Raw genomic sequence first — 26,644 nt, 5'->3', positions numbered from 1 at the left:
AGGGAAATCCGAACCACTCAGTCACTGGGGAATGCAGCAGAGAAGCTTTGGGGGAGATTTTGGGCTGCTGTTTGTTGAGAGGAGAGGGGAACCTGAGCTGTGCATTTCACTGCTCATTTCTTAGCAGCTGGCTTTCAAATAGCAACCAGTTATTTGGAGAATGGATGACAGAAGGCAGAAACAGCGTTATCCTGGAGAGTTCCCTTTTTGGGTCAGAAAAGTAAAAGCTTACAGCCTAGGAAGATCAAGTTTATACGTGAGACCTATCCAACAGAGGTTTCTTGTTAATGGTTTGCTCTGAAAGCATGTAAGCCGTCTGGGAGAAGAACAGGTAAGACCAGTTTTGTGTTTGGACAGTATTACTCCCCTCTATAGAGCTCTATTGTACTGCTATTTTGCCTGTTGCTGTATCAATCATACCACAGAATCACAGAATGGTTGGGTTGGAAGGGACTCCAAAACCCACCCAGTCCCATCCCCTGCCATGGGCCGGGTGCCCCCACCAGCTCAGGCTGCCCAGGATCCCATCCATGGCCTTGGGCACCTCCAGGGATGGGGCACCCACAGCTTTGAGCATCTCATTCTGGGTATATTTCTCTCCTAAGAGATCAATAACCCTTATGTTTATCTAATGCTCTTATTTACACCAAAGCAGCGTTCTTGGGAAGGCTGAAAGTTTGACAAAGCACCTAGAAAAGAAAGCCACAAGCAAATGCTTCAAACTTTACAATTCACATTTATTTTGAAAAAATGTTTTGTTAAAAATACTCCTACAAAGGCATTGGAGCAGCCGGTTTCTGTTTCCTTTATAAATACATCTGATTTATTTCTTTCTTTATTTTTCTCAGTAACATCGATAGACATCTGACGAAGCCAGGGGAAGCCCTGATCTGAATGGAAGACACATCCCTGTGTAACAAGGACCTGCACACTATCTCCCCATTCACAATTAAAAAAATACAAATACTGTCATGAAAAGTGTTACGTTGTCCGCAGGGCCGTGGCCAACACACAGGATGATGAACAGTAGGAAACCAGGCTTGGGGATGCCCCTGGAGCCCAGCTGATGGATCCTTGGACTTGGGGGAATGGTAAGATGTGGTGTTGACTAGACAAGCTTGGTTTGGGGTAGCTGAAGGGTAAACATAATTCCCCCATCCTATACTGCCAGATCCTTACAAAGCCACGAGGAATTTGGAGCCTGGCAAAATCTCCCTACAAAGTTCCCTACATCACAGTTGTATTTCCCCACAAATCTCACCTCTCAGACTTCAGCATAAGGCTTCCCTCCGAGACCCTCTTACTTTCTCCTCTGCATTGCTAACCTGAGGTTTGACTGTTGAGCTAGGACAGGTCCTCCCTAAAAAAACAGAAACACAGGCATCTATGTTAGCTCTTCATCTCCTCAGCAGCCCACAGATATGAGATATCTGGGGCTCCAGAAGGTAGTTTGACCATCTGAGCCCACCTCAACTGGAATAGAGGTCTCATGTCCCAGTTACAACTCACCTGTGTCCTGCCCAGAGCGTGGCTTGGCAAAGTGAGTGGGGATCACGGAATAGAATACGATCATTTAGGAAAAGACCCTGAAGATCATCAAGTCCAATCATTAACCTAACACTAGCAACTCAACCATGCCCCTAACAGAACTGCAGGATCAATTGGGTTGGAGAAGACTCTTAAGATCATCAAGTCCTGCCATCACATTATGTGGGATACCCTGATCATTTCTCCAGCAAGATCTGTTATGTTTTTGCCCTGGCATCAATCAATTGGACACTCTCACAAAAACTAAGAAGGATTTCCCTGCTGAGCTTATTCTGGACAACCAACCTGAAGAAAAGCAACCCTGCAGCTGAGCTGTGCCTGGCTCCATACCACTTGAAGGCTCCCTTTGACATGAGGCACCAGGTAAATACTCTCCTGTCAGAGGCCTTAGGGGTGGATGTCAGTCATGGAGGGCATGACCATTTTTTGGAAGACTGGTGGGAAATTCTCAGGCTCAGACTGCTGGGTGTGTTCATTTACCTGCTGTAAGAGGTAGGGCTGGGCCCTTTGCCTTTAACTGTTCCATGGAAATGATGACCAATGAGCCTGGCACTCTCGCCTCAGTTTCATATAAATTTATCCTCCTTCCTCCAGGAAGATCTGGGATGAGAAGAAGATGATGTTTCCAAGGAGAACAAGCAGAGTGGGATGTTTTCATCAGAAGAAATCCAGTTGGATACAGGTTTACTGCAGAGATGTGATGAGCCAGGCCCAAGGAGGAGAATCCTTGGAGATGACCCAAACTTAAGCAATCCATCCAGCTTTCCTGTACTGGGAAAGGGACAGAGGACAAGGAAAAATGCAGAGCACAGATAGCTGATGCCAGGGGACAAGCAATGGGAAAGAAAAGGGATGTAAGGATCACAGTGTGGAAGATGGATGAAGTCACAAGAGGAGGGCATTCAGCAGAGCACCTTCTGATGAAGTCTCTGTGGATCTACAAGTGAAGGAAGAGATGCAAACCTCCAGTCCCTGGTTTGTCCCAGTGTCTGTCCAGTCTGTATGTGGTTGATCCAGGGAAGGGTGAGCTGGGTGGCTTATTTCCTTTCACCACTGAACAGCTTAAAAGAAAACACCAGATCTTTATGGCAAGTCGTTTATAAGAGAATTCATAAAACCATCAGCTAGAAAAAGCCTGGTTCTCCCCTCTCAGAGGAGCAGAAAGATCAGAGTTGCACTGGAGATGAGTCTCAGCGGGGGTGAAGCAAGACAGATCTGAAGGCAATACAAGGGCACCAAGCACTGTGTGCCTTTGCTTAGCTCCTGTAAGCCTCCCATGGCTTCCAGGGATCTCTAGGCCATACTGAAGAGGGAAATAAATCATTGCCAAGTAGCTTTTATTTATGCTATAAAGGTATCCTAAGTGGCACGAGTTTTGTTGGCAGCTAAGTTGTCCTCAGGACACAAGAGAACAAAATCAGCTTCAGAACTGGGTCAGTACTCAATAACTGAACCTGTTTGCGCCTTGTCCTGGACGCCCCAGCACTCAGTGTCTGCTCTTGGATGCCTCTGGGATTTCACTGCATGCACGCAGCCCAGCCCTCAATGACAACATTACATTGAAACCTCTTCACCTGTTTTAGAAGCTTGTGCCTGGCTCCTTTCCTGAATTTTCATCCTCGAGGCAACGTGCATGGGTCCATTTGGACTCATGATTGGATACGCATGCAACCAACGGAGACTGCTCATGCAAGTTGAGCCAGTATCCAATGCAGAGGTTCCAACACTGCTGTGTGCTGGTTGTCCCCAGCAGATCAGGCTGCCCCTTCCAGCCTGGCACTGGGCACCCACAGCTCCCTGGGCAGCCAGTGGCATCTGTGACCCAGAAAGCACAGAAAAGGTATTTTTGTGTTGAGGAAGCTAACACAGGTTTCACTTACACTGATCTGTCATCCCTTGAATCTAGTTCTTACCGTCAACATCCTGCAGCAGTGAGCTCCAGCATTCAGTCACTGTGCTTTGTGCCATAAAATATTTCACTTCATCTGCATTTGTTTATTGTGAGAAATGGTGGCTCCTTCTTACTCACCTTCGCTACACCTTATTTAATGGTGTGAAACTTCTTATCACCATCGTTTACCTCTGTCAGACCTAATTTCAAAATCTAATACCTCCAAAGACTTTTGGCTGCTCCTGCAGCCTTCTTCTGCATCTCTTAGTTTCTTCCCTTTGGGAATTCAGCACACAAGAGATCTCATAACAACACTCTCATGTGAAGGCTGAGTGCTAGCATTTGTTAGCAATCAGTCTTTGCATTCACTCTCCAAAAGCAAAGGCCAAGTAAGAGTGCAGATTTGCCAGACCATCAGCCCCAGGCTGGTGTCCACCATACCCAAGGAACTGTTCAGTGGGGGTGCAATGTTGACCCCCAGCCTCTTAAGCCAACTTGACCTCACAGACCGCAATCAATGAGCGAGCAGCACAGAAGAAAGATATCTGGGGCAGAAGAGGGATCTGCCTGTCCTGCCTCCTCTTAGTCCCTCTTGATCTCCTTCCATTAGCTTTTCTAACACAGCTGTTTGGCTGCTGATGTCTCCAAAAAGTGTATTCCTTTCCTCTTTAGTAGGATTCCAAGGGGCACAGTGCTGTCTGTGCAAGCGCTGAAGACTGACCTTGGAGATAGAGGTAGAAGCTACAGTTAAAGTAACTGAGAAAATCCTGAAATTGGCAACTGGAAAAGGATCAAACAAGTGTTTCCTTTTTTTTTTTTTTTTTTTTTTTTTTTTTAACAAAGGTAGAATGGATTTCCTGGAAAAGATGAGGCACACAGTTAAATCCTGTGGTGCTCTGCATGGCAATCAGGGAACTACGAACATCCAACTGCCAGAGGAGAAATGAGTCAGGGATCAGACCACACTGCGTGTGTGTGGCTGCTATCCCACAAAGCACAGGGCTGCAGAGGAGTGCAAATCTCCTACAGAACTGAGAGAAAGGATGAGAAGCTGCTGAGTCTTTTGTAGGGCAGTGGAGAATACAAATTAAGACAAGCACAGATTTGAGGGCAGAGATGATGTCTCACTTTTAGTCCCAAATCTCTGCAGCTCACATTTGACAGCATAGAAATAACACAGAGGAACAACAATAACTCAGATTCCAGGACATATCTGCATGATGCAGGGAGTTTTCATGGAGGACTGTGGAATGCCTCACACACAGAAGTAAACGTGGACAGAAGTGATGTCCTCTTTCTGAGAAGGGTTCAATGGTTACAGGAAGCAAAATCATCCCAGAGATGGACGACTCATCCTGAAGAATTCTAAAGATGAGGCCAAAATGTGTCTGAAGCAAAAAAGAAATATAGAGGTTTAGTTTTTTGCATAGTGGGAGAACTCCAGTAGCTCTCAGCAATAACAAAATGAAATCAGCAGCACAGAAGATAATTTTTGTGGTCAGTGCTCATGAAAAGCCAGTGGCAGAAGTGCACTGAATTGTGAACATGGTGGAACCATCACTGTAAGCAGATGGCACTGCTGCTCAACTCCTGGACTGGAGACACAACGTGGCTGTAAGCAGACAACGCCAGGGAAGAGGGCTGCCATTCTGAGGACAGATCAGAATCACAGAATATCCCAGGTGGGAAGGGAGCCATAAGGATCATCGAGTCCAACTCTTCGGACACCGAGGACCACCCAAAATAAAGTTTAACTGTTGGGAGTAAAGGACTGTTGATCCTCGAGCTGAAAGCACTCCTAACACCAGTTTCACTAAGAGATCGGAGTGGAACACAGCAAAGAAGGTAAACTTTAGGGTGCTTTGAACTGCACTGGATAACTGCCACAGAGTGCAACAACATGCTGATGCTACATCAGTTGTTCTTACAACTCTAAAAGGGCAAAATGCTGAACCTGCATGTGAAGAACTTGTTAAAAGTTAAGATGGAAAAGACCTCCAGTAAATCAGCCTCAAGTCAGACACACAGAAAGGGAGATGAAAGAAAAAAAACAGACTAAAACATGTTTTGTCTTACTTCACACATTTTGGATTCATGAATCCAAGACAGACACAGATTTATTGCATTATTAGAGGACGTAACTGTTAATGATGCAGCAGAGTGCAAGTTCTGATGCCAACCAGTCCACCAACACCAACTTGATGGCTCTGCTGTACCATGGCTGCCATGGAGCCGGGGGATAAAATGTTCTGCCTCTGAATATAATATTAAAGTAATGCTGCAAAACTGCCAGACCCTGGGACAGCAAAATTGACTCGGACCCCATGGAGAGGTTGAAATCTACTGTGTGGTAGTGAGGATGGAGAGAATAAGCAATGGAGAGAAGAAGCCAGATGATAACAAACAGATCCTCATCTGCTGCAAGCTGCAAGTCTACAAGTTCATGAAATTCTGGGGTCTTAGGGGAGAAAGGGAGATCATTTGTGGAGGGGGAGTGCAGTCCGTAGTGCCCTGTGTCACAGCTGGTGAGTAGTTCATGGCAGTGCTGTGCCTTTTAAGTTCATTTTTCATTTTTTTTCTCCTTTGCTGTTAATTAGAGGGCTGAAAGAGATCCATAAAATGCAGTATTGTGGGTGAATCCTTTACCTTCCTACTACCCACATATTCATGATACTCTGTGTGATTTGAACTTGGCCAACTAACATATTTGCAACTTAGCGTCCTGCTCAGCTCTTCTACTGGATGCCATCACAAGACAAACGTGGCCTCGGCAGCAGATGGCAGTGGGCAACAGTGGAGGAGAAGAGGTCCTGGAGGTAGCTTGAAAGATGGAGGGAAAATGTGAAAATTGCAACAAGCTGCCTGAAAAATAACATGGTGATGAGTTTCGTTAAGTATTCACACATGCACACATGCATATGCACAACTATTTCACAGTGTAAATGTTTGCACGTGACTTTTCCCCATTTTCCCCTTGTTATTTGTTGAATTTTGCCATTACACTCATATTTCATAGCAGTACATTTGATACCCATGAAGTATAAACATTAAAGTCACTGCAGTGACTATGCTGTCCACTGGAGCATGCACCAGAATAATTTACAACCAAAGTACTTAACAGGAACTCGGTTCCTCATCCTCCCTGGAAAGCTGTAGGGATGCAGAAAATTGCAGTGTTTTATGGATCATTTCCATTTTAGGTCTCATTCTCCATTAGTCCTGTACAAACACAGACAGATGTCGCAGCAATGCCTGATATAAATAGATGGGAGTGTATTATTGTAGGACTGACTGCCATCACGTGATTTTTTTGGTCAGAGGAAGAGAGAAGGATGTGCTTTCTCTACCCTGCAGGCAGCTGCCGTGGCTCTGAGCTCCGCGTGGTCCCTTCTTTCACAGTGGGTTGGGTCTGGTAGGTAGATGTGTTTAATGCAGTGAGGAGATTCAGTGCACTGAGACAAATAACCTGAAGTGTCCTTCCGAGCCCTACTGGCTGAAAGGACACTGCTTGGCCACTGCTCCTCCGTGGCATGAGCACGCATGCACTGATGGCACAGAACAGCCAAGAGCTGTCTGAGAAAAGACAACTGAAGGGCATCACGTGCTCCTTCCACATGGTTGCCCCATAGGAATTTGCTGGTGAGTTTTCTAGTCAGACAGCTCTCCTTGTGCTGCAAAGCTCCCTTGCACATAAAGTAGGTGGTTGGCTGTGGCTAGAAGGGTTGGCATGGCACCCTGCTTCCCTCAGCCCCAACTGTCACCAAAAAGATTCTGAGACCTTTGGGAAAGCCATGCCTCTGGGAGCTGACAACAGCCCCTTGTTAAAGCACAGCCACTACACTGCGAGACAGACACCCACGTGAGCAGTCCTATGGGACAGGTGCCTTGGAGAAGACTCTTCTTTCCTCGTGTGCCCTCTGAAAGCACTCTGTTTAGTTGACACCATCAGTTTTTGCATCCTCCTCTTTAAACTGAGTTCATTTCGTGATCTGGAGCAGTGCTTTCTGACCTCAAGGGCATTCAAAACATCCTTTCAGCTAGACAGACACACTACACACACTGCATACAGGGCAGCTGAAATGTCCAGCTGAAATGCCTGTTGTCTGCTCACTCCAAACTCTCTCTACATCAGATTGTGCCCTGAAGGAGGCAGTAGGGCAGAGAAGTAACTCAGTTGCAGGAAATGCTCTGCTGCCACTTATATGTGCTTTCCCATCTGATCTGAAAGCAGAAAATGCTGAGTACTTTATAAATGGCCCCTTATCTAGAAAAGTGATGTCTGGGCACTGAGGTCTGAACAGGGAGTTCCATCTACAGCTTTCCTCTTGGACTCAGCTCCTGGACAACACAGCAAACCAGCTCCCAGTGCCTGCCTTCCTGCAGCCCACGCTGCTGAACATGAGTGCAGGGCTCTACGAATGACATGGCAATGGCAGAGGAGGGTTTATCAACACAGGTTCATATGTGAGCAAATTTGCCACGTGTGGGCAGCTGAACCCTACCATGGAGGCTGGTAGGCACATTCCAGGAGACATGAGGTGCTGCTGAACAGGGACAACAATCCCACTGCTATAATTTCTATTCGCCCTGCACTTGTTTGGTGGTATTTATACATATCAAGGAGCTGTTCAGTAACTAAAGTATTTATTTCTGTTATTTATAAACCCACCATCTGGTCATTGAGCTTCAACCATGGCATTTTCCTACAGAGACCTGGACTCAGCGTTTGCTCCCCTGTGTTATCCTAGAGGCAACGGGCTGAGATGATGCTCTGAGCCAACTGGGCATTGCCTAACGAAGGGACTGTGTGTCCAAAGGGCACAAAGCACTGCCACAGAGCTTGGTTATGGTACAAAGCACCCAGAACCTTGCAGCTAGAAACCATGTGCACCAATCAACCTTGACATCTTTCTAAGCAGACATCTCAAGGGGCTCTAACAGCCATCATTCCCACTCAGAACACAACCACCCTCCCATCTTTCCCTCCCCTCCATAAAACAAAAGCAATAACCCTTCCATAATACTGCTCATCACTGCACCAACAACCCTGAATTGAGCAGGTGATCATTTCGTCTCATCAGACAACAGGAAACCCAACAGTTGGGAACACCTGTCAGGTCGGAACGAATTGCAAAATAACAAACAAGCAAACATGAGGAAATGTGCATATAAAAAACTTTTTCTCCTGGCATATTGTCAATAAGCAATTTTTCCTTCCGCAAGGAAAGGATTTAAGTTCTTGAATGATATGATGCTTGGAAATGTCGTTTCCTTTTCGTTAAAAAAAAAAACACCACCCCAATCGACCAAAAAAATTCCAACCCCAAACTCACATATTGGTGTTAACAAAGCAAGGTAAAAGGACGAATCTCCCAACAATGACAACCGAAAAATAAAGGTACACATCAGCATCTGTAATCAAAATCTACTACATACTGTACTTGGGAAGTCTTCTGGGGAAAGATCATTGGCATCGAGTGAGGACATCACTATAAGTCTTGTGCATATGATATGTATGAAACAATGATGCCATTGGAGGGTGGATGGACGGACCCTTAGGAAACTGTCACTCACAAAACTGTTCCATGACAAGAGAAAATAAAGAGATGTAAAAAGGACTGATTTCCCCCGTTCCCCAACCCCCCGCCCCAGTGTTACAGATTCCTTCTCATTTGACGGAAACAGCCTCTTCTAGTATCAGTTTACTTGTTTAAAAAAAAGAAAATGTCTTCAGCTTTTGTAGAAGTCCAACAATTTCTGAGATGCACTTGGTTCCACAGCACCAAAGAGCTTCAGCTCTCCTCTTTGATTTGCCAACAGGGCTTTCAGGAAGGACTGCTGGGCATTCCCAGAGCTGCCATCCCAGGTGAGAAAGAGAAGTGCTTCTTGTGACCATTCTTTGCATTCGTCTTCTTGAAAAGTCTCATAACTCCAGAGGTGTCTGGGCCCAGCTGCAGCAACCCTTGTGCAAGAGGAAATAGATGAAGCTGCTCTATTCTCTTCCTTTGAAGACTCCCATTGGTCTTGGAGCCCTTTTCAAGACTGCAATTGCTTTATTATTATTTAAAAATAATTCACTGTTTGTTTGTTTTCAAAATAGCTGTCTTTTCTTGTTCCCTTTTTCCATTGTTTTCTATTGTTTCACCTCTTGGTGACTTCTCGTTGTCGACGATAGGGCATTTCTTCCTGTTGCCATGATCCTCAGAGCAGCTGCCTGTCTCTGATCCACGCAGAACACTCAAGAACTGGAGCTCAGACACACAGGGGCAGAGGGGAGCAGGGCCTCAAGGAAGTGGAGCACGAGGGCACGTCGCTATCAAACCTCCACAGACTGAATTTGGTTCATCTGTGCTCTCATCACCTGGATACTGTTCAGAATTTTCTTCTGGTGTCCTGCTAAAGTGACCCCAACTCGTAGAATGTCCCTTTGGGAGGAAAGAAACAAACACCACATAAACATCAGCCAAGATCAGAAAGGACATCAGAACAAGGCTATGCATGAGCATCCCCTTGGAGCGTGCTATGCTGGGAGATGTAGTCTCCATACTGTATCTGCAGCACTTATTCCACAAATGCAATGGGTGAATGAGAGCTAGGTGGAACCTTCACTCCTCTGCCTTTTCTTCTCCTGGATGAACCTCTCAGTCTTTGCATTTTCAACATAACTGCAGCACCCCCCAAGCACAGAAAACCTCAATACTGAGCGCCAATGCAGTGCTTTGCTCACTGCTTCTAAGTGAACTGGTCTTTGAAAAGCTTTTACGTTTTCTACCCTTGTACTGTTTAGATTCCTGAAAGTCTGGATTCTCTCTCCTGCTGTGTCAGATAGGAATTAGAAACCTACTTTTCCATCCTTGGAGATGGATGAATAGGAGGTGATACACGGATGTTACTCCCTGTGTGAAGATGATGAGTGCTTTTGTTACTCTTGAATTATCACAGAGTCACAGATTCATTCAGGTTGGAAACGGCCTCTCAGATCATCCAGTCCAACATCCACCTATCACCAATACTGCCCACTAAACCATGCCCCTAAGTACCACATCCACCACACTGTTCTGATGAGGCCATGAAGTGAAAAACTTCTGCTACTTATCCTCTTTTCTGAAGCGTGGCAATCTAATTTTTGCACTGCTGCTGTTTCTGATGGATATTAGGCATCTGGGGAAGATAAAGCTCACACCAAGAGCCTGAGTGTTACTCTGCATTAGTGCTATATGTGATCACTCCAGCTGAGTTTGCTACTCACCTCCCTGCTGGTGGATAAATTTCAGTCATGAATCTTCTGATCAGAGAATGGATGCCATTCGTAAGATGCCATCCGTGCCTTACTTTAAGGATTTTCAATTGCCTTTTCTCTTTCCTTCAGTGTTAGGAACAGAATTTTAAGAGTGGGCATCAATGGGCAAAGCAGGGCAAATGGAAACTCCAAGGAAATGTGGAAGAAAATCCTTTAGAACAAGTAGCAAATGGGCTGGTGTTTGCTTTAGTGCTTGCTCTACACCTTGTCTCTCCGGTCAAACACAAGGAGGAAGAAGGAATGAAGAAGGAAAGCTGAGGATGAATCTGTGCAACAGATCATATGTTCTGGCTGCAGACCGCTGTCAAAGCACCCTTCAGTCTCTAAGGATGGTGGGAGAGTGAGCACCCAAGCCACAGCTTTGCTGCCATTCAAATTTCTGCACAGCAAAGCAACTGGAAACCTGTTTGAGCACTACACAACCCCGGCACCAGGGTGGTGTCCTTACAGTGACTACTTGCCTTGCTGCTTTCCACTCCCTTCTCTGTGCTGCCAAATATGCTGAGCTAAGAAAAGGGAACATTTCCTGTTGGAAGAGTCTGGCAATTTGATTTCTGCTCTTACTCTGATTAGGAATAAAAACCAGTCCTTACTCTGGCTCATGTCCAGTTTTTCATCCATCAGGACCCCCAGGTCCTTCTGCACAGGGATGCTTTCAATTAATTCTACTCCCAGCCTGTACTCATATCTGGGACACCCCTGACCCAAACACAACACCTTGCCCTTGGCCTTGTTCAACCTTGTTAGGCTCACACTCAAGTAGATCAGCACTGAAATCACCTGCATTTGGTACACTGAAGCTGTTTTCAGTAAACATTTAAACTTTGCTGGCTACCCCAGTTTCAAGAAAAGAGGGCCTTATAGCAGTTCAGTTCCACTGATACAATCCTTAGAAGGTGGTCTCAAGTAATGCTGTATCATGATTTTCCAAGGACAAAGGATTTGGCCTATCACCTCTATAATTCTGTCCACCCAACCAGGTGAGAAATGTGGAAAGATTTGTCAGAAGTGACAGGGGACACGAGGATGAGCTGAGGGAACCCCTGTGACAACACTGAAGGCGCACAGAGAGGACTTGGAAGATACTGTGAGGGATGGGGGAAGGTAGTGGGAAGAGTAGCATTTAATGGACACTGAGCACATCCAAGAAAAACACTGACTTCATTAGCCTGGCTGCAATGTATCCAACAGATATACTGTGTAAAATCCACCAAATCTAGCAGGGTTGGGTTGTGGTGTGGGCCCAGTTTGGGTAAAGTTCTTCGTTATCTTTCAGATTTTAAGGGTTTTCTTCCTATAGTGTGAACATAGCCTACACAGTCCCAAAATCACCCCCAAAGCTCTGGGGCTGTACCATGGATACACTGAAACAGTCAGAATTGCCACGTGAATTTCCTGGCAGCAAGTAAGAGCAAAAAAAGCCCCAAAAAATCAGTTTGGCTGTTTGTGTGGACGCATTCTGATTGAGTGATAGTTTTTAAGTGTGAAATTAGGCATCAATTCCAAGAAACCTTCCTAGTTACCAGGCACAGAGACATCACAGCACTTACACATGGCTTTAATGCTTGGTGCTTTCCTGGCAAGGGTTTCTAAAGCTAACTGCAACCAACTACAAATCTTTCCCGAGAGGCATCAAAGCCCCAGTTGGTCCCAAGGGATTTCAAAAACTACCACAAATGGATTTCAGCTGCCTGCTTTCTCTGAAGAACTTGCTAAAATCTTGCCACTGAGGAAAGTTTTTAGTGCATACAGGACAATTCAAAACAAAGTGAAACCATGTGGACTTCCAGAGGCTTTTCTTAACCAGAATTTTTTTGTAGCATGTATGTCTCCTCTGCCTGTAAGCCAGACATGCACAAGGACTGCGGAGTCCTGAAGTGTTCTCCAGTGGTTGGAGAAGTGCCTGATGCCACTGTAAAATCTCTGTTTGTTCCATGGAGGGGTTTTGGAGACACTAACGGCAGTTTTCATTTTCACATGCAGTGTGAGAACACGGGACTGAATTCTGCAGATCTAGAGCAATAGATGGACAAAATCTGGATAAAAGACTGCCTGCAGAATAGAGACAGTTCTGCAGAAATTGAACAGACCAGAAGAGGGTCTACAAGGTAACAAATTCTGTAAAACAATGTGAAAAGAAAATAAACTCAATTAGTGATCAGTTGTTACACAACTGAGATCTTTCTTTGCTCTTTGGGACCAGAAGCCTGGGCACTTACTCTACAGTCATCTGAGATACTATATCAAAGGTGGTGAAGCCAGCACTGGCAAAGCTCTCCTTGTACTGGCTCATCTTGATGGCATCCAGCCATTCATCCACAGTGTTGAAGCTGGTATAATCTGGGATTGTGCGGTCAAGTAGAGGGAGGTTAACCCTGAAACACAGAAATAGAGAACGATCACAGCGAGCAACGGCAAGCAAGCACATGCATTTCTGCACCCTCCATCGGCTGGAATGACATGGATCAGCATTACTCAGTCCAAAGCAGAGGGACAAGAGTGACTTTGACATCTTTTACTGGTCCTCTATAGAGGAGGAAACAACATGGGTCAAGCGGTCTTTACAACAGCTACCCAGGAGAGATGCAAGGATGGTGCCCGTCAGGCCACAAACAACAGAAACCAAAAGACAGTAAGGCAGCATGCATACCCAGAGGAGAGAGGTGCCATGGCTTTCAGACTATTAGGATTTCGGATCATTTTGTCTAACGTGTTGACAATCTGTCCAAATTTGGGTCTGTGGTTTCGATCCTTCTGCCAACAGTCAAGCATTAGCTGGTGCAGGGCATTTGGACAATCCATAGGGGGTGGCAGCCGATAGTCCTGCTCAATAGCATTTATCACCTGCAACGAGAGGAAGAGAAATCGAGTGGCAATAACATCTTTATCACTGAATGGAGGAGTAGGCCAAAGTGGCACTCGTTTAACTCTTAATGTTCCTTTTCTTAGCTCCTAAGGGTGACTGTAATGGTGAGAAGGTTTTGCCTGATGCTTCTTTGGTGTCTCCCTGCTTCACCGAGGGACTTGGGAAAATACACGGCCTTGTCACATATAATGGAAACAGCAGACGCAGAAGGGATCTTCTTCAACAGGAAACCTCAGCTCCCTGTCACTCTGGTAGAAGGATCTCAGCATCTCTGTTCTCACTCCTTGATTACGGCCACCATAGATTTGTCTTGCACACTTCTAAGGACTCCTCTGGTGAGCTGCCTAAGACTCTCCTGGGGAAGAACTGGAGAGAGTCCACGCAACCATCAAGCACTTGGCTCTGGCAATGACTGAATGATTTCCTAAGGAGCCACCCGCCTTGCAGCCAGCAGATCCACCCCGCGAGGGGGCACAGCCTGCACTCTCCATCCTTTTTTCCTTCCCCTGCCTCCCCAGACTCTCACACCCAAGGGTCAGGAGGCTAAACTGCAGCGAATATCTGCCATGTGTTAATTCGCAGGGAGCATCAGCTGCAATTAAGTGGTGACAGCTTCTGGGGCATGATGTCCTGCGGCACAAGAAGGGGGAGAAGAGGCTGGGGAGGCAGGGGAGCAGCCAGCATGCAGCAAGCTGCACTGAGGAGACGGGCATGGGCTCTGACATCCTCACCAGCTGCGTGATGGAAGTAGGAAGCTGTAAGGGAAGAGGTGCAGAACAGAAGGGAGAGAACAATGACACGAGTGGGGGAAAGCAGAATGCCGAGTGCACGGAGGGATGCCAAGGCAGGGAGAGGGCAGAGACACGTCTGCAGTACATGCTTGAAACTGAAAGTGATAATGCAACCCAAATGTGAATGAGGCCTTTCTGAGAAGGACCTAACACTTAACATCCTTCTCTTTGTCACACAGAACTAATGTAAAGATTTTACTGGCATGCTGGGACAAGGAAGCCATGCTTCAGCCACTAGGGACTCGTTTCAACAAATTCCCCATTAGGTAATGAGGAGGAATTTGCCCTTCTCTGAACCTGACATGGTATGGATGGAGCTGTATTGACCTGAAAAATGTCTAATTTGCCATTGGGGTGGGAGGATTTGAGAGGGCCAGGTGGGAAGCCCAAAGACTGAAGAGCACGCAGAATGGTAGAATAGAGGTGGCAGTAGAGGACCCATTTACTTCCCAGAGGCAGTTCTGAAACAAACTTGAGGTCAGGAAGATGCTGTTATATTAAGGTTTTCATACCCAGGCTTGCAGAAGAGAGGTAGACAAGCCTTCTGCACACCAAAGGGTCTACCCAAGACCTTGATGTTTTATCCTGAGGCCTAGAGAGCTTGAAAGACAGCTCATCAGAGAAACAATACAACAAGAATCCTGAAAGATTTTGACTGTGGACACCTCTCCCATGGCAGAGAGTGTTCTGGACATGCCACAGGCCACGTCTAGATATAACCATGCCTTCGCCTTGCAATCTGCTCTTGATTTCAGTGTTCCTGCTCCTGGTTTCTTAACAACTCACATCTTGATTGGTCATATCCCAGTAAGGCCGCTCGCCGTAGGACATCACCTCCCACATGACTATTCCATAGCTCCACACATCACTGGCTGATGTGAATTTTCGGTATTGAATTGCCTCAGGGGCTGTCCACCGTATTGGGATCTTCCCACCCTGCAGGGAAAAACAAACAACTAAGAGAGGATAGCAGCAGAAAAAGAAAGAGCAATTGAAAGAGATGTGTCCAAAACACTTTTGTCTGATATACCAATAAAATCCCAGAGGAAGGGATCTCTCAACTATCCCTATCGACAGCTTGGGAATGGCTTTGTCCAGCCAGCTCCTGGCAACCTTCAGGGTTGATGATCCCCCTCATCTGTCTGGTGACTTGTTCAGGGTTGCACCAAGCCCCTGGGGAAGAAGTTTTTCCTATTATTCAACCTGAGTGTCCCACGCTATGATTTTGTCTATTGCTCCTTGTTACACCATATGGTACCAATGAAAACTGTTTGGCTCTGACTTCTTCCTGCTCTTCAAGTACTGCAGGTCACTTCTAGGAGGGCACTCAGCCTTCATTTCACCTTATTAAACAAGCTCAGCTCTTTCCACCTGCCTACAGTTACAGCAACCCTGGCATGTCAAAATGTCCATTGTGCTGGCAATGAATGACTGTGAAATTGGAAAAAATCAAACAAATTCCTCTTCAATCCCCCTCCCATCCCTTTGCTGTCATCTATCTCAGAAGCAGAATAAAAAAAGATTAAATTATTTTTTAAGAATTAAATTAAATTAAAAGAATTCATGAAGAGCTGTGCTTGACATCTTCTCACTGGCAGCTCCAAAAGATCTGGGAGGGATCATTTCCTACAGATCCTGCCCCAGCTCTATCAACAGTTATTTCCAAGAACGCGTCTCATAGGCACTGCAGTGGGGTGGTGCTGTCTGCCCCTGCAAAAGATGGGATCTAGGAAAACTACTGGCTGCAGTCGTACTGATCAAGAAAGTCTTCTCCATAGGTATGACTATAAGGCCTATCAACAGTTGCTGGAATAACAACTGGGCACAAACTTGCAAGAAAAGACCTTCCTTCATTCATTCGATTGATATTTCCCAGGTGGCACATTATTCCCCTTGCTGGTACCCTGAGAAAAGCATTCTTAACATCAACAGGAGACTTCTCTCTCACTCCCTTCCTCCCCACCCACCCCTCCTGCTATGCAAAAGCAGCTTTACCAGTGCACTGGTGTAAGTGGGATCAGAGGTGTCATCCTCCAGGAAACGGGAGAGGCCGAAGTCGGACACTTTGCAGACCAGGTTGCTGTTGACCAGGATGTTACGGGCAGCCAGGTCCCGGTGCACGTAGTTCATATCAGCCAGGTACTTCATGCCTGCTGCAATGCCACGCAACATGCCCACCAGCTGGATCACCGTGAACTGCCCATCATTTTGCTTAGGGAAAAAAGGAAAGAATCGACATGAGAGGTGCAAACCCACAGCCTGTCGTGAGCGGGCAAACAGCCAGTAGTCTTTGTTTACATCACATGTCAAGACACAGCTATGCCACCAGCAGCACAAGTTCCCTCTCAAAGAAAGAGAAGGGAGAGCTCACAAGGGCTGGAAGGCACCCTCACACGCCCTACAGGCACCAATACCAATGGCTGCTGACATTCAGAGGTGACAGATCTGCCACATCTTGCACGGGAGGGTTTGGAAGGGGCAATCTATTCCTAATAAGCAAGTGAATTCGGCATTCATTCCACACAGTGAATTATTCACATCAGACTCAGGCCTGTAAATGTTTAGACACAGCAGCTGGAGCTGGAGCCCTGCTGTGTAAAAGATCTGGCAGAACTCACCTCCATGTCTGTAAAGGAGTTGCTCTGAAATGAGCAACACTCCTCTAGTACAAGTGTAGAAACACACAGAATCACAGAATACTCCGAGATGGAAGAGACTACAAGGATCACTGAGTCCAACTCCTGGCTCCATTTATGGAGCCCAACTCCACCCAATACCATTATGACCAGGACAGGATGACCTGACCTAGATGCCACACACAGGAGTGAAAGAGTAACAGATCACTTCTAAGGCATTGGGAAAACTTCCTTTTTCTTAAAGCCTGTAACTTTGATTTATGTAATTGTACTAAAAAAGTAAGGCTTGGTTCAATCTTGAGGACACATAACATGACAGCCCTGATGCCACCACTTCTCCTGAGGCCACAAACCTCCCCGGTGGGCAGTGAAGGACAAGCTATACTGGCACAAAGAAGGAATCTCCCCCCATCCCCTCCCAGTCCTCCTCTGACCCTGGGATTTCATACCCTCAAGAAGGAGTCCAAAGAGCCATTCTCCATGAACTCTGTAATGATCATGACTGGGGAACTCTTGGTCACTACTCCCTCCAGGTGGATGACATTGGGGTGGTCAAACTGCCCCATGATGCTGGCTTCACTCAGGAAGTCCCGTCTCTGCTTCTCTGTGTAACCAGACTTCAGGGTCTTGATGGCCACGAAGATCTCTCTTTTGCCAGGCAGCTTGAGATGCCCACTGCACACCTCACCAAATTCCCCTGTGAACAGAGAGAAACAGGTTGAACTCGTTGGCCTTCCAGAGCTCTGCCTAACCCCTGAGAGACCCCACTCCTTGGGGCTCCAGCAGTGAGCTCCAGAAGAATTCATCCTTTGGTGAGAAGCACTGGGCACTATGGACAGACTGGATGTGGTCCAGAGACCACCATGTTCCTGCCAGTCCAGGAACGCTGTAGTTAAGCATAAAACCTTACTCACATTAGTTTTCCTCATACATACATGGCTGAATCCTCATCAAGACTGTGGGACCCAGCCAACATTCCCAGTTCACCTACCTGCCCCAATCACCTGCTCGATTTTCACACAGGAGATATCAATTTCTTTTGCAAATTCCCTGACAGCCTCATTGGGATCCTCATAGGTAAATGGATCAATATAAATCTTCATCCCTGGAGTCACTGTGTAAAGTAGAGGGAGAGTCAGACAGACAGGCACAACTGGAGTGACCAAAAATTGACATCAAGAGAAATCTATTTGCGTGTGCATGTGGGGGTTGTGTGTGCCTACATGGGACTGTGTGCCCATGACTGCATGTATATCCATGTATGCATACATGTGTGTGAGTACATTTGTGTGTGTTCGTGTTTCTGTGCACAGTAATGCACGTGTATGCAGAGGGTTAGCACATAGCAGGGAGCTGAAAGGCCCCGCTGGCCTTCCCTGCATCATCTTCCTCCTCAGTAAACATCAGATACATGGGAAAGCAGAGGAGAAGACCTGGGCTCAAGTAGTCCAGGACCTAGTCCAGGAGATGGTGAGGGTTGCCTTGAGACATTAATGCAGGCACATGCTGATTCTCTAGTACATAGAGGTGGCTCCAAGGTGCCTGGTACTAATGTACAGCCATAAGACTGACCCCTCTATTAGAGATTCTGTGATCCTTCCATGGGCAATGCAATCAGGACAGAGAGCCCAGTCTGTTCTCTGCTCTCCCCACTGCTACCTATAGCTGAGGACAGCTTTATACCACAATCGTGGGCTCTGGCCAGTCTCCAGATTGGAAGTATTTGTAGAGCAGAGACCACAGAAATAGAGACACAACTCCCAGGTCCAGACATAGGATGATGGTCAGACCTATACAGGCAAGCTGCTGCAATGCTAAGGACTTTAAGGCTGCCTATGCCTTAGCAATCTGTTAAGCATAAGTGTAGCCTCTCTACAGCAATCACTGCTGGGAAACAGAGTAGAGACTATGCCTTGGATTGGTGTCTTGAGTGATGTGGCTAAAAGGCACCCCAGGCCTGTTATCAGTCCGTCTGTATCTGGTGGCACCTCTCTTATTGCGACAGTTGTGAAGGCACAGCTATTAATGCCTTCCCAGCCTGAAGCTGTCATGTTGCACACCAGACCCCAGCAGAAAGTGAGAATGTATGTTTACACATGCAGCAAGGACTGACAAACAACTGAGAGCTGCATTTACATAATCTTTCTTGAAGAGTGTCATTTTTAGTGGTAAGTTATAGCAATGCAGCCAGCACAATGCTGTTCTGGCATGGAGTCACCGTTCAGTGCTCTGCCTTATGGAAAATGTTTCCAAGGTAAGAACAGAAACACCAGTGAGCCCTGTGCCAAAATACTACTGATATTCTCCAGGCACGACTGTTTTCAGAACAAAGCCCAGTGTCTGTAAAAGAACAAAGTACAAACACCCCGAAGTTGCAAAAATAACATGATGTACATAACAACTGAGATTGGAACAAAGCAGAAGTTTAGTGACAGATCTCTAGTTAGGAAGGAAAAAGGCATTTTGGAGGGCATGCAGCCAAGGACTGGTGAGGAGAATGAGGGTGAGGCAGGGTGCGTAGGGAGGTTGGAAGCAGGAATGCTGGATGTGAGGGAGTGCCTTGTAGTGCATGAGGATGTCAAAGAGACAGGCTGCAAGAGAGGGCATGTTATGTACTGTATCTATTACGTAGAATAGTTTGAGTTGGAAGGGACCCTAAGTCTAGTCTGTCACCCTTGCAATGAACAGGAACAACCACAGCCCCATCAGTGCTCTGAGCCCCTCCTTGGGTGTCTCCAGGGATGGGGCACCACCACCTCTCTGGGCAGCCTGTGCCAGTGCCTCACCACCCTCACTGTAACAAACTTCTTCCTTATATCCAATCTAAACCTCCATATATAGATACAGAACTCTACAGATCCCAAAATACCTACAATACATATAGATACAATGCATAGCATGCCATACATTTGTAAAAAAACCATAAGATAGATGGATCATATTTACTAGGATTCTGGAAGCAGTGGGACGGTCAATGGCAAAGGCACCATGTGAGCTCCTGCAGGAGGACAGTGCTCCATAGGAAGCAGGCAAGTTGGGAAAAGCTCAGAATCTGAGCAGCAAGACAAGGTGTGGTGGTAGGGGCTTCACAGCAGGAGAGGGAGTTTTGGGGGCATGTGGAAGAGTTTCTGTTTGATGTTGCAGAAGTTTGTTGGGCATGCATGGGGGCCCACTTTATTGTTGGTATCCAAAACCATGCAGGTTTGGAGAGCACAAACTCTGCTAAGTGTGGCAGAGACCATAGAGGGCAGGTAGGGAATCTAGATGATGCAAGTGGGTGATCCAGGCAACAAATGCCAAACTCTGGTTCTAGGGGATGCAACATGCTGGTTCAGAAAGCGCGAGGCTGCTACAGCCAGTGTCTAGGAAGGGTGTGGGGAACCAGAGGCATGTTTCAGCAGTGCACAGTGAGATCACAGAATCATAGAATCCTTAGAGTTGGAAGGGATCTCTGAAGGCCATCTAGTCCAACTCCTCTGCAATGAACAGGGATGGAGGGAAGAAGTGGAGGGCAAGCAGACATAAGCCAAACACACAGTCCAGATCTCTCCAGTAGTTTCCTGCAAAAGCTTAGCCTTGTTAGACAGAAGCTTTCTAAAGAAGGATCTGGCCATGCTTCTGGGAGCCCTGCCTAGCACAAGGATCCTCTTGTGTTCACATGCACAGATCTGCCTGGCTAAGGACCCTGAGCCCTCCCCGTACAAAGCAAGGAATGAGTGAACAGGAACACAAACCGAAGAGAGAGCGGACCCCCAGGGCTGGCGGGGGACCACGGTACGTACTGTGGCCACTGGTATAGTGCTGCAGCTTGTCGGTGTACTCAGAGTCGGCACGTTCAAAGCCCCGTCTTCTGGAAAGAAAGGGAGTCCTGAGCAACGTGCACAGGTCAGCTGAGGCTGAGAAATGCACTGAAATGCACTCTTCCCCCACTTTTGTGGAATAACAGACTATCCCAAATTAGGAGGGGTCACAAGGACCATAGAATCGCTAAGGCAGGAAAGACCGTTAAGATCACATAGTTCAACCATCAGCCAGTGCCAGTGGCTGCTCATTGACACTCAACTCCTGAACACTTAACATGCCCATCTCCATCCTCTCCAATTTCTATCCCCACCACTCTCCATCTCTAGCTGCCATCTCCCTGCACAGCCCCAGTACAGAGGGCCCCAAGTGATGCTCTCAGACTGACCTACCTGTTGCACACAATAATGATGACAACAACAGCAATGAGAAACACCAGTCCTGCTGCAGAGGAGCCAATGATGAGTGGCAGCTTCTCCTGGACACTGGTCTGGTACTCGGCTGAAAGGAAGAGGGAATGAGTTACTGCACGGACTGACAATACGTTCATCAAGGATGGCCTACATTTATTTGCATGGCTACTGCTGTGGTGCTTCTTGGTGTGGTTTTTGTCTGGGCTATGTCCAGAGCATGTCTCATGTTGGCTCTGACAGAGGATGTTCTCAAGCAGGAAGGTTGGATGGAGCTATCCTTTTTGGGTGGGAATGTTTAGTCCTGTGGATGCATGCTGTGCCTTGTTACTTGGCCTCAAGGCTAGAAAACTGGCTTGGCTTGTTTTATTTAGCTGCACAAATGTAAAAAGTAGAGACCCAAAACACATTTGTCATCAACAGCTCTGCAGATGAACATCATAAATTCCATTTCCTTTAAATTCAACTGAACAGGCAGGTGCCCATGCCAGAAAAGCTTGGCAGAAGTTGGCCTAGACAAAGTGATTCCCTGCATGGAATACCAAGTACCCAATCTTTCTCCAGTGCTTGCCAGGTTGAATAAATCCAGGTGACTTATCAATGCACCTCTGATGGGATTATCAGGAAGGGGACTAGCATTGCAACCAGTGCACCTCCATCTTGTTCAAGGCTCTCTAGACTTGTTTCATGTTTATGCAGAGGCAGGTGAAGACTCACCTTCAGTCATGGTCTGGAAGTACATCTTGCCACTATACCGGCCGTACCCAGCCACGGTGCGTGCTCGCACTTGGAAGACGTAGATTGTGCCAGCCTTGAGGTTTTGCACTGTCACAGTGTTGGTGGGGCTCTTCACTGCTGTTGAATTTAACTCACTCAGGTTCTGCCAAGAAAATATACATCTGTCATCAAAAAAGAGAGTCAAGGTTCTGGACACCGCACCAGAATCAGGCACTGCAATGCTCAGAAGTACAGAAATTCCAAATTTCTATCCCGCCCCCTTTCGTGTGGTTATTCACCCCATTTATCCTTTTCAGTAGCACCTCCTATCTGGCAGGTGAGGTTGCTTTGGTGGGGTCACTGGTTGGAACAGATCACCTAAAAATCCTGGCAAATTTGCAAGTGAGTCACTGAGAATTGCTGCCTTCAAGTCACTGCAAGGGGCTTGGCAAGCCCACCAAGCACAGATCACCAGTCAGGAGAGGTACCTCACTTCTCACGAGATTTTAGACGACTGGCAGAAAGAAGTCACAAAGATACAGTTTGCACAACCCCATCAAGTGGACCTGGGGTTGAGGGGCTTGAGTTGTGAAACTCCATTGGGTGGCAGGGAGGAATTTCTTCTTGTTTCACGTTAGCATGATCCAGCCCAGAAGGCCAAGTGCACGCTGGGCTGTATTAACAGAAAGATTTCTGTCTACACCAATGCATGCAGTATGGGAAATTAACAGGAAGCTGGAATCCACGGTGCAATTAGGGAACTATGACCTAATTGCTATCATGGAAACGTTGGTGGGACCATTCACAAAACGGGACCACGACAATCGAGGGCTTTTCAGAATGGAAGCAGAAATGGGCAAATTGCTCTCTGTGTTAAGAAATGGATAGATTGCTAAGAGCTGCCTCAGAAATTGCCACAGATGGGTTGAGTTTGTGGGCAAAAATTAAGGACTGGACTAAAAAAAGACATCTGGTGGTTGGGGTCTACAGGGGTCTACAGGCCATCAGATCAAGGGGAACCTAAGGATGAGGCCTTCAGCTTCAGCTACAAGAAGCACCACACTCACTCTCATCCTTCTAGGGCATTTCAACCTGACTATTCACTGGACAAGGAATTGGTTGGATGGCTGCAGCCAGAGGGTTGTAGTCAGTGGCTCTACACCCAGGTGGAAGCCAGTGATGAGTGGTGTCCCCCAGGGCAGTGGTACTCTTTAACACCTTTATCAGTGACATAAGAAGCAGGATCAAGAGCATCCTCAGCAGTTTGTTGATGGCACCAAGCTGAGCAGTGCAGTAGATACAGCAGAAGGAAGGAATGCCATCCAAATGGATCTGGACGGGCTCAAGAAGTGGTCCCATAAGAACCTATGAGGTTCAACAAGGCTGAGTGCAAGGTGTTGCAACTGAGTGGGGCAATCCCAGGTATGTGTACAGAGTGGGAGAAGAACTCATCGAGGGCAGCCTTGTGGAGAGCGACTTAGGGGTTCTGATGTGCTCAAGAAGCTCAATTACAGATACAAAGACAACAAAGATCGAGAAAAAATGAGCTCACAGAAAACTGATTGCCTCGTCTGTGTGAAAAGGCCTCAGAACTCCCATGGATTTTTCCCAGGAAGGCAAGGAGAGAAGTAGGTCAGGAAGCGTTTTCATTTTTACTGCCCAAGGGCTTGGATGAAACCTCCCAGGCCCTCGGATGGCATTAACACCACAGTTGTTTTAAAATCATCTGTCCAACTGTTGGCGAGTACCTCACCCCCACCGTCATCCTGGAGGATTTTAAGTCGAATGCCACAGATATGCTTACAAGATGGTTTATAGGCTAGGAAACGAATGTCTGAGGAAGGTATTCTCATACCTATGCTCTCTAACTCCCCTCATGCAAGGAAAGAGCATTTATGGGTTTGTGGAGACAAACCCACATGGCTGGAACCAGGTAGATGGTGACTGCAGTTTAATCACTCTGGAGCACTTTCCCTCAAGCCTAACAGGGCTAAGACTTAAAAATGGCTTGGTAAATCTCTTCATAAATCTACTCTTTGCCTTTGGCATATTGCTCAGACATCATCCCTTCAGCAGCTTGCTTGTTCCCTTCAAACATTCCTCTCCTTTCACCCTTCTGAGCTTCTCCAGCATGTCCAGGTGGTTTAAAGCCTATGTTCCTTTGCTGTTTCCCTAACCTCACTTTTGCAGGGCTTTTCTAGATGATTTTGCTTTGAGTTTGAGAACAACATACTTCTAACTTCCCGATAGACTTCATTTAGTGTCCTCATCTGGTTCTTCTCCCTCTGAATCAAATCTATTCTGAAACTGAAGTCTGATCAACAAAGAGTTTCTTGAAACATGCATAGTCTGTGAAACGCCCGAAGGATTTGCAGAAATGGTTTCTAAAAAGTCATGTTTTATCAGCCAAAAAAAAAGCAAAGAAAAATGTCAACCAACTTAATTTGGCAGGCAGTTCCTCTCTGCATCTGCACAGCAGCAATCTGTTGTGGTTCCTGAAGCAAACAGAGTCACACGTACAAAGCAAGTCCAAGGCTGGATGCCAAATAATAACACAAATGTGAATTTCAGCCCCCTCGGGGTTGAAAGCATTAGGAGGGATGCTCAGATGTGGTAGGAGGGTCATTCTGGTTACTCCTGGGATGGATCCTTGGGGCCCACAACTTCATACTCTTCTGGGTATCATCACTGAGCAACTGGGTCTGGGGGTATCTCAAAAGCATAGAATCAAAGGATCACTAAGGTTGGAAACAAGCACTGAGATCATCCAGTCCAGCCGTTACATTTCCAATCCCAGTCAAGTGTGTCAGTCAACCTGATCAAGTGTGCCTCTTGGAAGTAAAGAAGATACCAAAAAAAATGTACCAAGAGGTTCAAAGCCCAGGAAGAGAGAGCTGCAGTGACAGCACTTGGGCAGCTTGGGTTGTCCTCTCTGCCTGTGCTGGTGCCTCCTTTTGCCATAAAAGCCTTTTGCCATAAAAAGCATCGCCCAAGTGTGGCTTGGACCGTTTGTCCTTGGGATCAGGGAGGGACTGTGTCCAAATATTTGACAACAGGGGAAAGTAGATGAACACCTTGTTGGTTGCCACAAAGAGCAGCTTCCCCTTTAGCCAAGCCTCCCCCAGAAAACTGAGGGAAAAAAGAAAGAGGATGAGACTAAGAGAAAACAAGATTGGTAGAATGAACTGCCTGAGATCATTCTGAGTGTCCCTGGGGAAAGGACCCTTCTTGCTTTCCAGATGCGTCTTGTTACCTTCTCATCCATCTTGCCATGTATTCTGGGATCATCTCCAAGGGTCAAATAAAAGGCTGTGATTTATGCAATATAGGTCAGGACCTATTTAACAGTCTACAAAGAAGCTCCTCCCGCCTCCCTGTTCTCCCTCTGGCTCTTGGTGATGAGAAAATAGGTCACAGGCAGTGGGGGGGATTAATCATTTCTTCCGGCAACTGCTGGGAAAATATTTTCAGTTCCATTTAATCATAAAGCTTTTTAATTAGTTAGTTTGCATTTTTTTTTAACATATAGTTTATAAGCTTTTAGGCAAAGGGGCAGATTCCTGGAAGGAGAAATCTTCTGCTCTCCAATCCCCATCTCCATTGAATGGCGTGGATGAAGTTCAGCAGTCATGCAGAGCTTGGCATGTCCTGGGACCATTATCAGTGCAGTCTTCACATCCCTTGGCAGACCCATAGGACACCACTCCTCTCCTGGGAGGAGATGGAAGAGCGGATGGAAGAGCCAGAGCTATGGGATCCTCACCAGCCTCACCTTAAGTTGGTAGTGCAATGTGTTCCCTCCATGGGGATCTGGAACAGCCTTCCCCTGGTATAACACCCAGGTAAAGGGGTTGAGGCTGCTGCACACAGGTGCAAACTCATCTTCTGTGCAAATGCACTGACACACAATCTCAAAGATTGGACAGTTGGCTAACACAATCCATCCTGGCATAACATGCTATGTGACAGCCCCCCAGTTCCCATTCCCCACCAATGAAAAGGGAAAAATTAAACCCTGAACTGGCTGCTGGCTGCACGGCTCTCCCTGCAATGGGTCCTCTTGACACCAGCAGGAGAGGTGAAGAAAGGAGAAGCTCCTCCTGAAAGACCAACACAGTTATGCTGCCTAAGCACTGAGCTGTAACCATCACTGTGCTCCAAAATGTTGACAGCCAGTGCCACCCACACTGATGAGCCAAAAGCAGTAGCCTGTGCACGCCCTTTGCATCACCTCCTCTCCCCAAATCTTGCAGCCAATCCCGCAGTACCTTCTCATAATATTGTAGCTCATAATCCAGGATGACTCCGTTGGGCTGGTCAGGTTGAGACCACGAGAGGGTAATGCTGTCCACAGTGCGGCTGACCTGGTGCATGATGGACACAGCTGAAGGAGCTGGAAGAGAAGGAGAGAGGCCTCAGTCAGGTGCTTGCATGGACACGACCACATCCCCTGGCTGGAGGCAGGCAGCTGTGAGTTTTTGCTATTTGGAGCTACTGAATTTGCTTCCAGCAGCGGCAGGACTCTCCAGGGGTCTGGAGATCCTGGTTTTTGCTTTTTGAAGACATTAGTTAAGGTTTTCACAGCTCACATAATTAGAAACCACATAGGGAAGCATCTTTGGCAAGAAAACTGTAAAGAGATCATTCATTCCCAAGCAAAATGAGCCCAGGGTTGGAGCAAACA

The 26,644-nt window shown here is 46.7% G+C and overlaps 1 protein-coding gene across 3 annotated transcripts in view; it reads right to left on the bottom strand.

The window, feature by feature from the left end:
- Window positions 1-4,276: 4,276 nt before the first annotated feature.
- The window catches only part of EPHB2 (EPH receptor B2), a 102,821-nt gene continuing 80,453 nt past the window's right edge, over window positions 4,277-26,644 (bottom strand). Inside the window, exons 6-16 of one of the 3 annotated variants that reach the window (XM_042831507.1) lie at window positions 26,229-26,353; window positions 21,961-22,123; window positions 21,226-21,334; window positions 20,767-20,882; window positions 18,024-18,146; window positions 17,482-17,729; window positions 16,392-16,607; window positions 15,183-15,332; window positions 13,390-13,583; window positions 12,959-13,114; window positions 4,277-9,864 (exon numbers count right to left, since the gene is read on the bottom strand). In XM_042831507.1, the coding sequence (XP_042687441.1) occupies window positions 9,756-9,864; window positions 12,959-13,114; window positions 13,390-13,583; window positions 15,183-15,332; window positions 16,392-16,607; window positions 17,482-17,729; window positions 18,024-18,146; window positions 20,767-20,882; window positions 21,226-21,334; window positions 21,961-22,123; window positions 26,229-26,353 (1,709 nt within the window). In that variant the 3' untranslated portion in view covers window positions 4,277-9,755. The remainder of the gene's footprint in view (window positions 9,865-12,958; window positions 13,115-13,389; window positions 13,584-15,182; window positions 15,333-16,391; window positions 16,608-17,481; window positions 17,730-18,023; window positions 18,147-20,766; window positions 20,883-21,225; window positions 21,335-21,960; window positions 22,124-26,228; window positions 26,354-26,644) is intronic. The other 2 variants (XM_042831508.1, XM_042831509.1) reach the window with 2 other exon arrangements.

The sequence above is a fragment of the Centrocercus urophasianus genome, unplaced genomic scaffold, assembly GCF_019232065.1.
Source record: "Centrocercus urophasianus isolate 14NV4802_14NV808 unplaced genomic scaffold, USGS_Curo_1.0 seq_36, whole genome shotgun sequence".
NCBI lineage: Eukaryota > Metazoa > Chordata > Aves > Galliformes > Phasianidae > Centrocercus > Centrocercus urophasianus.
The sequence above is the reverse complement of the archived record's forward strand: the minus strand, read 5'-3'. Positions and strand labels throughout refer to the sequence as shown.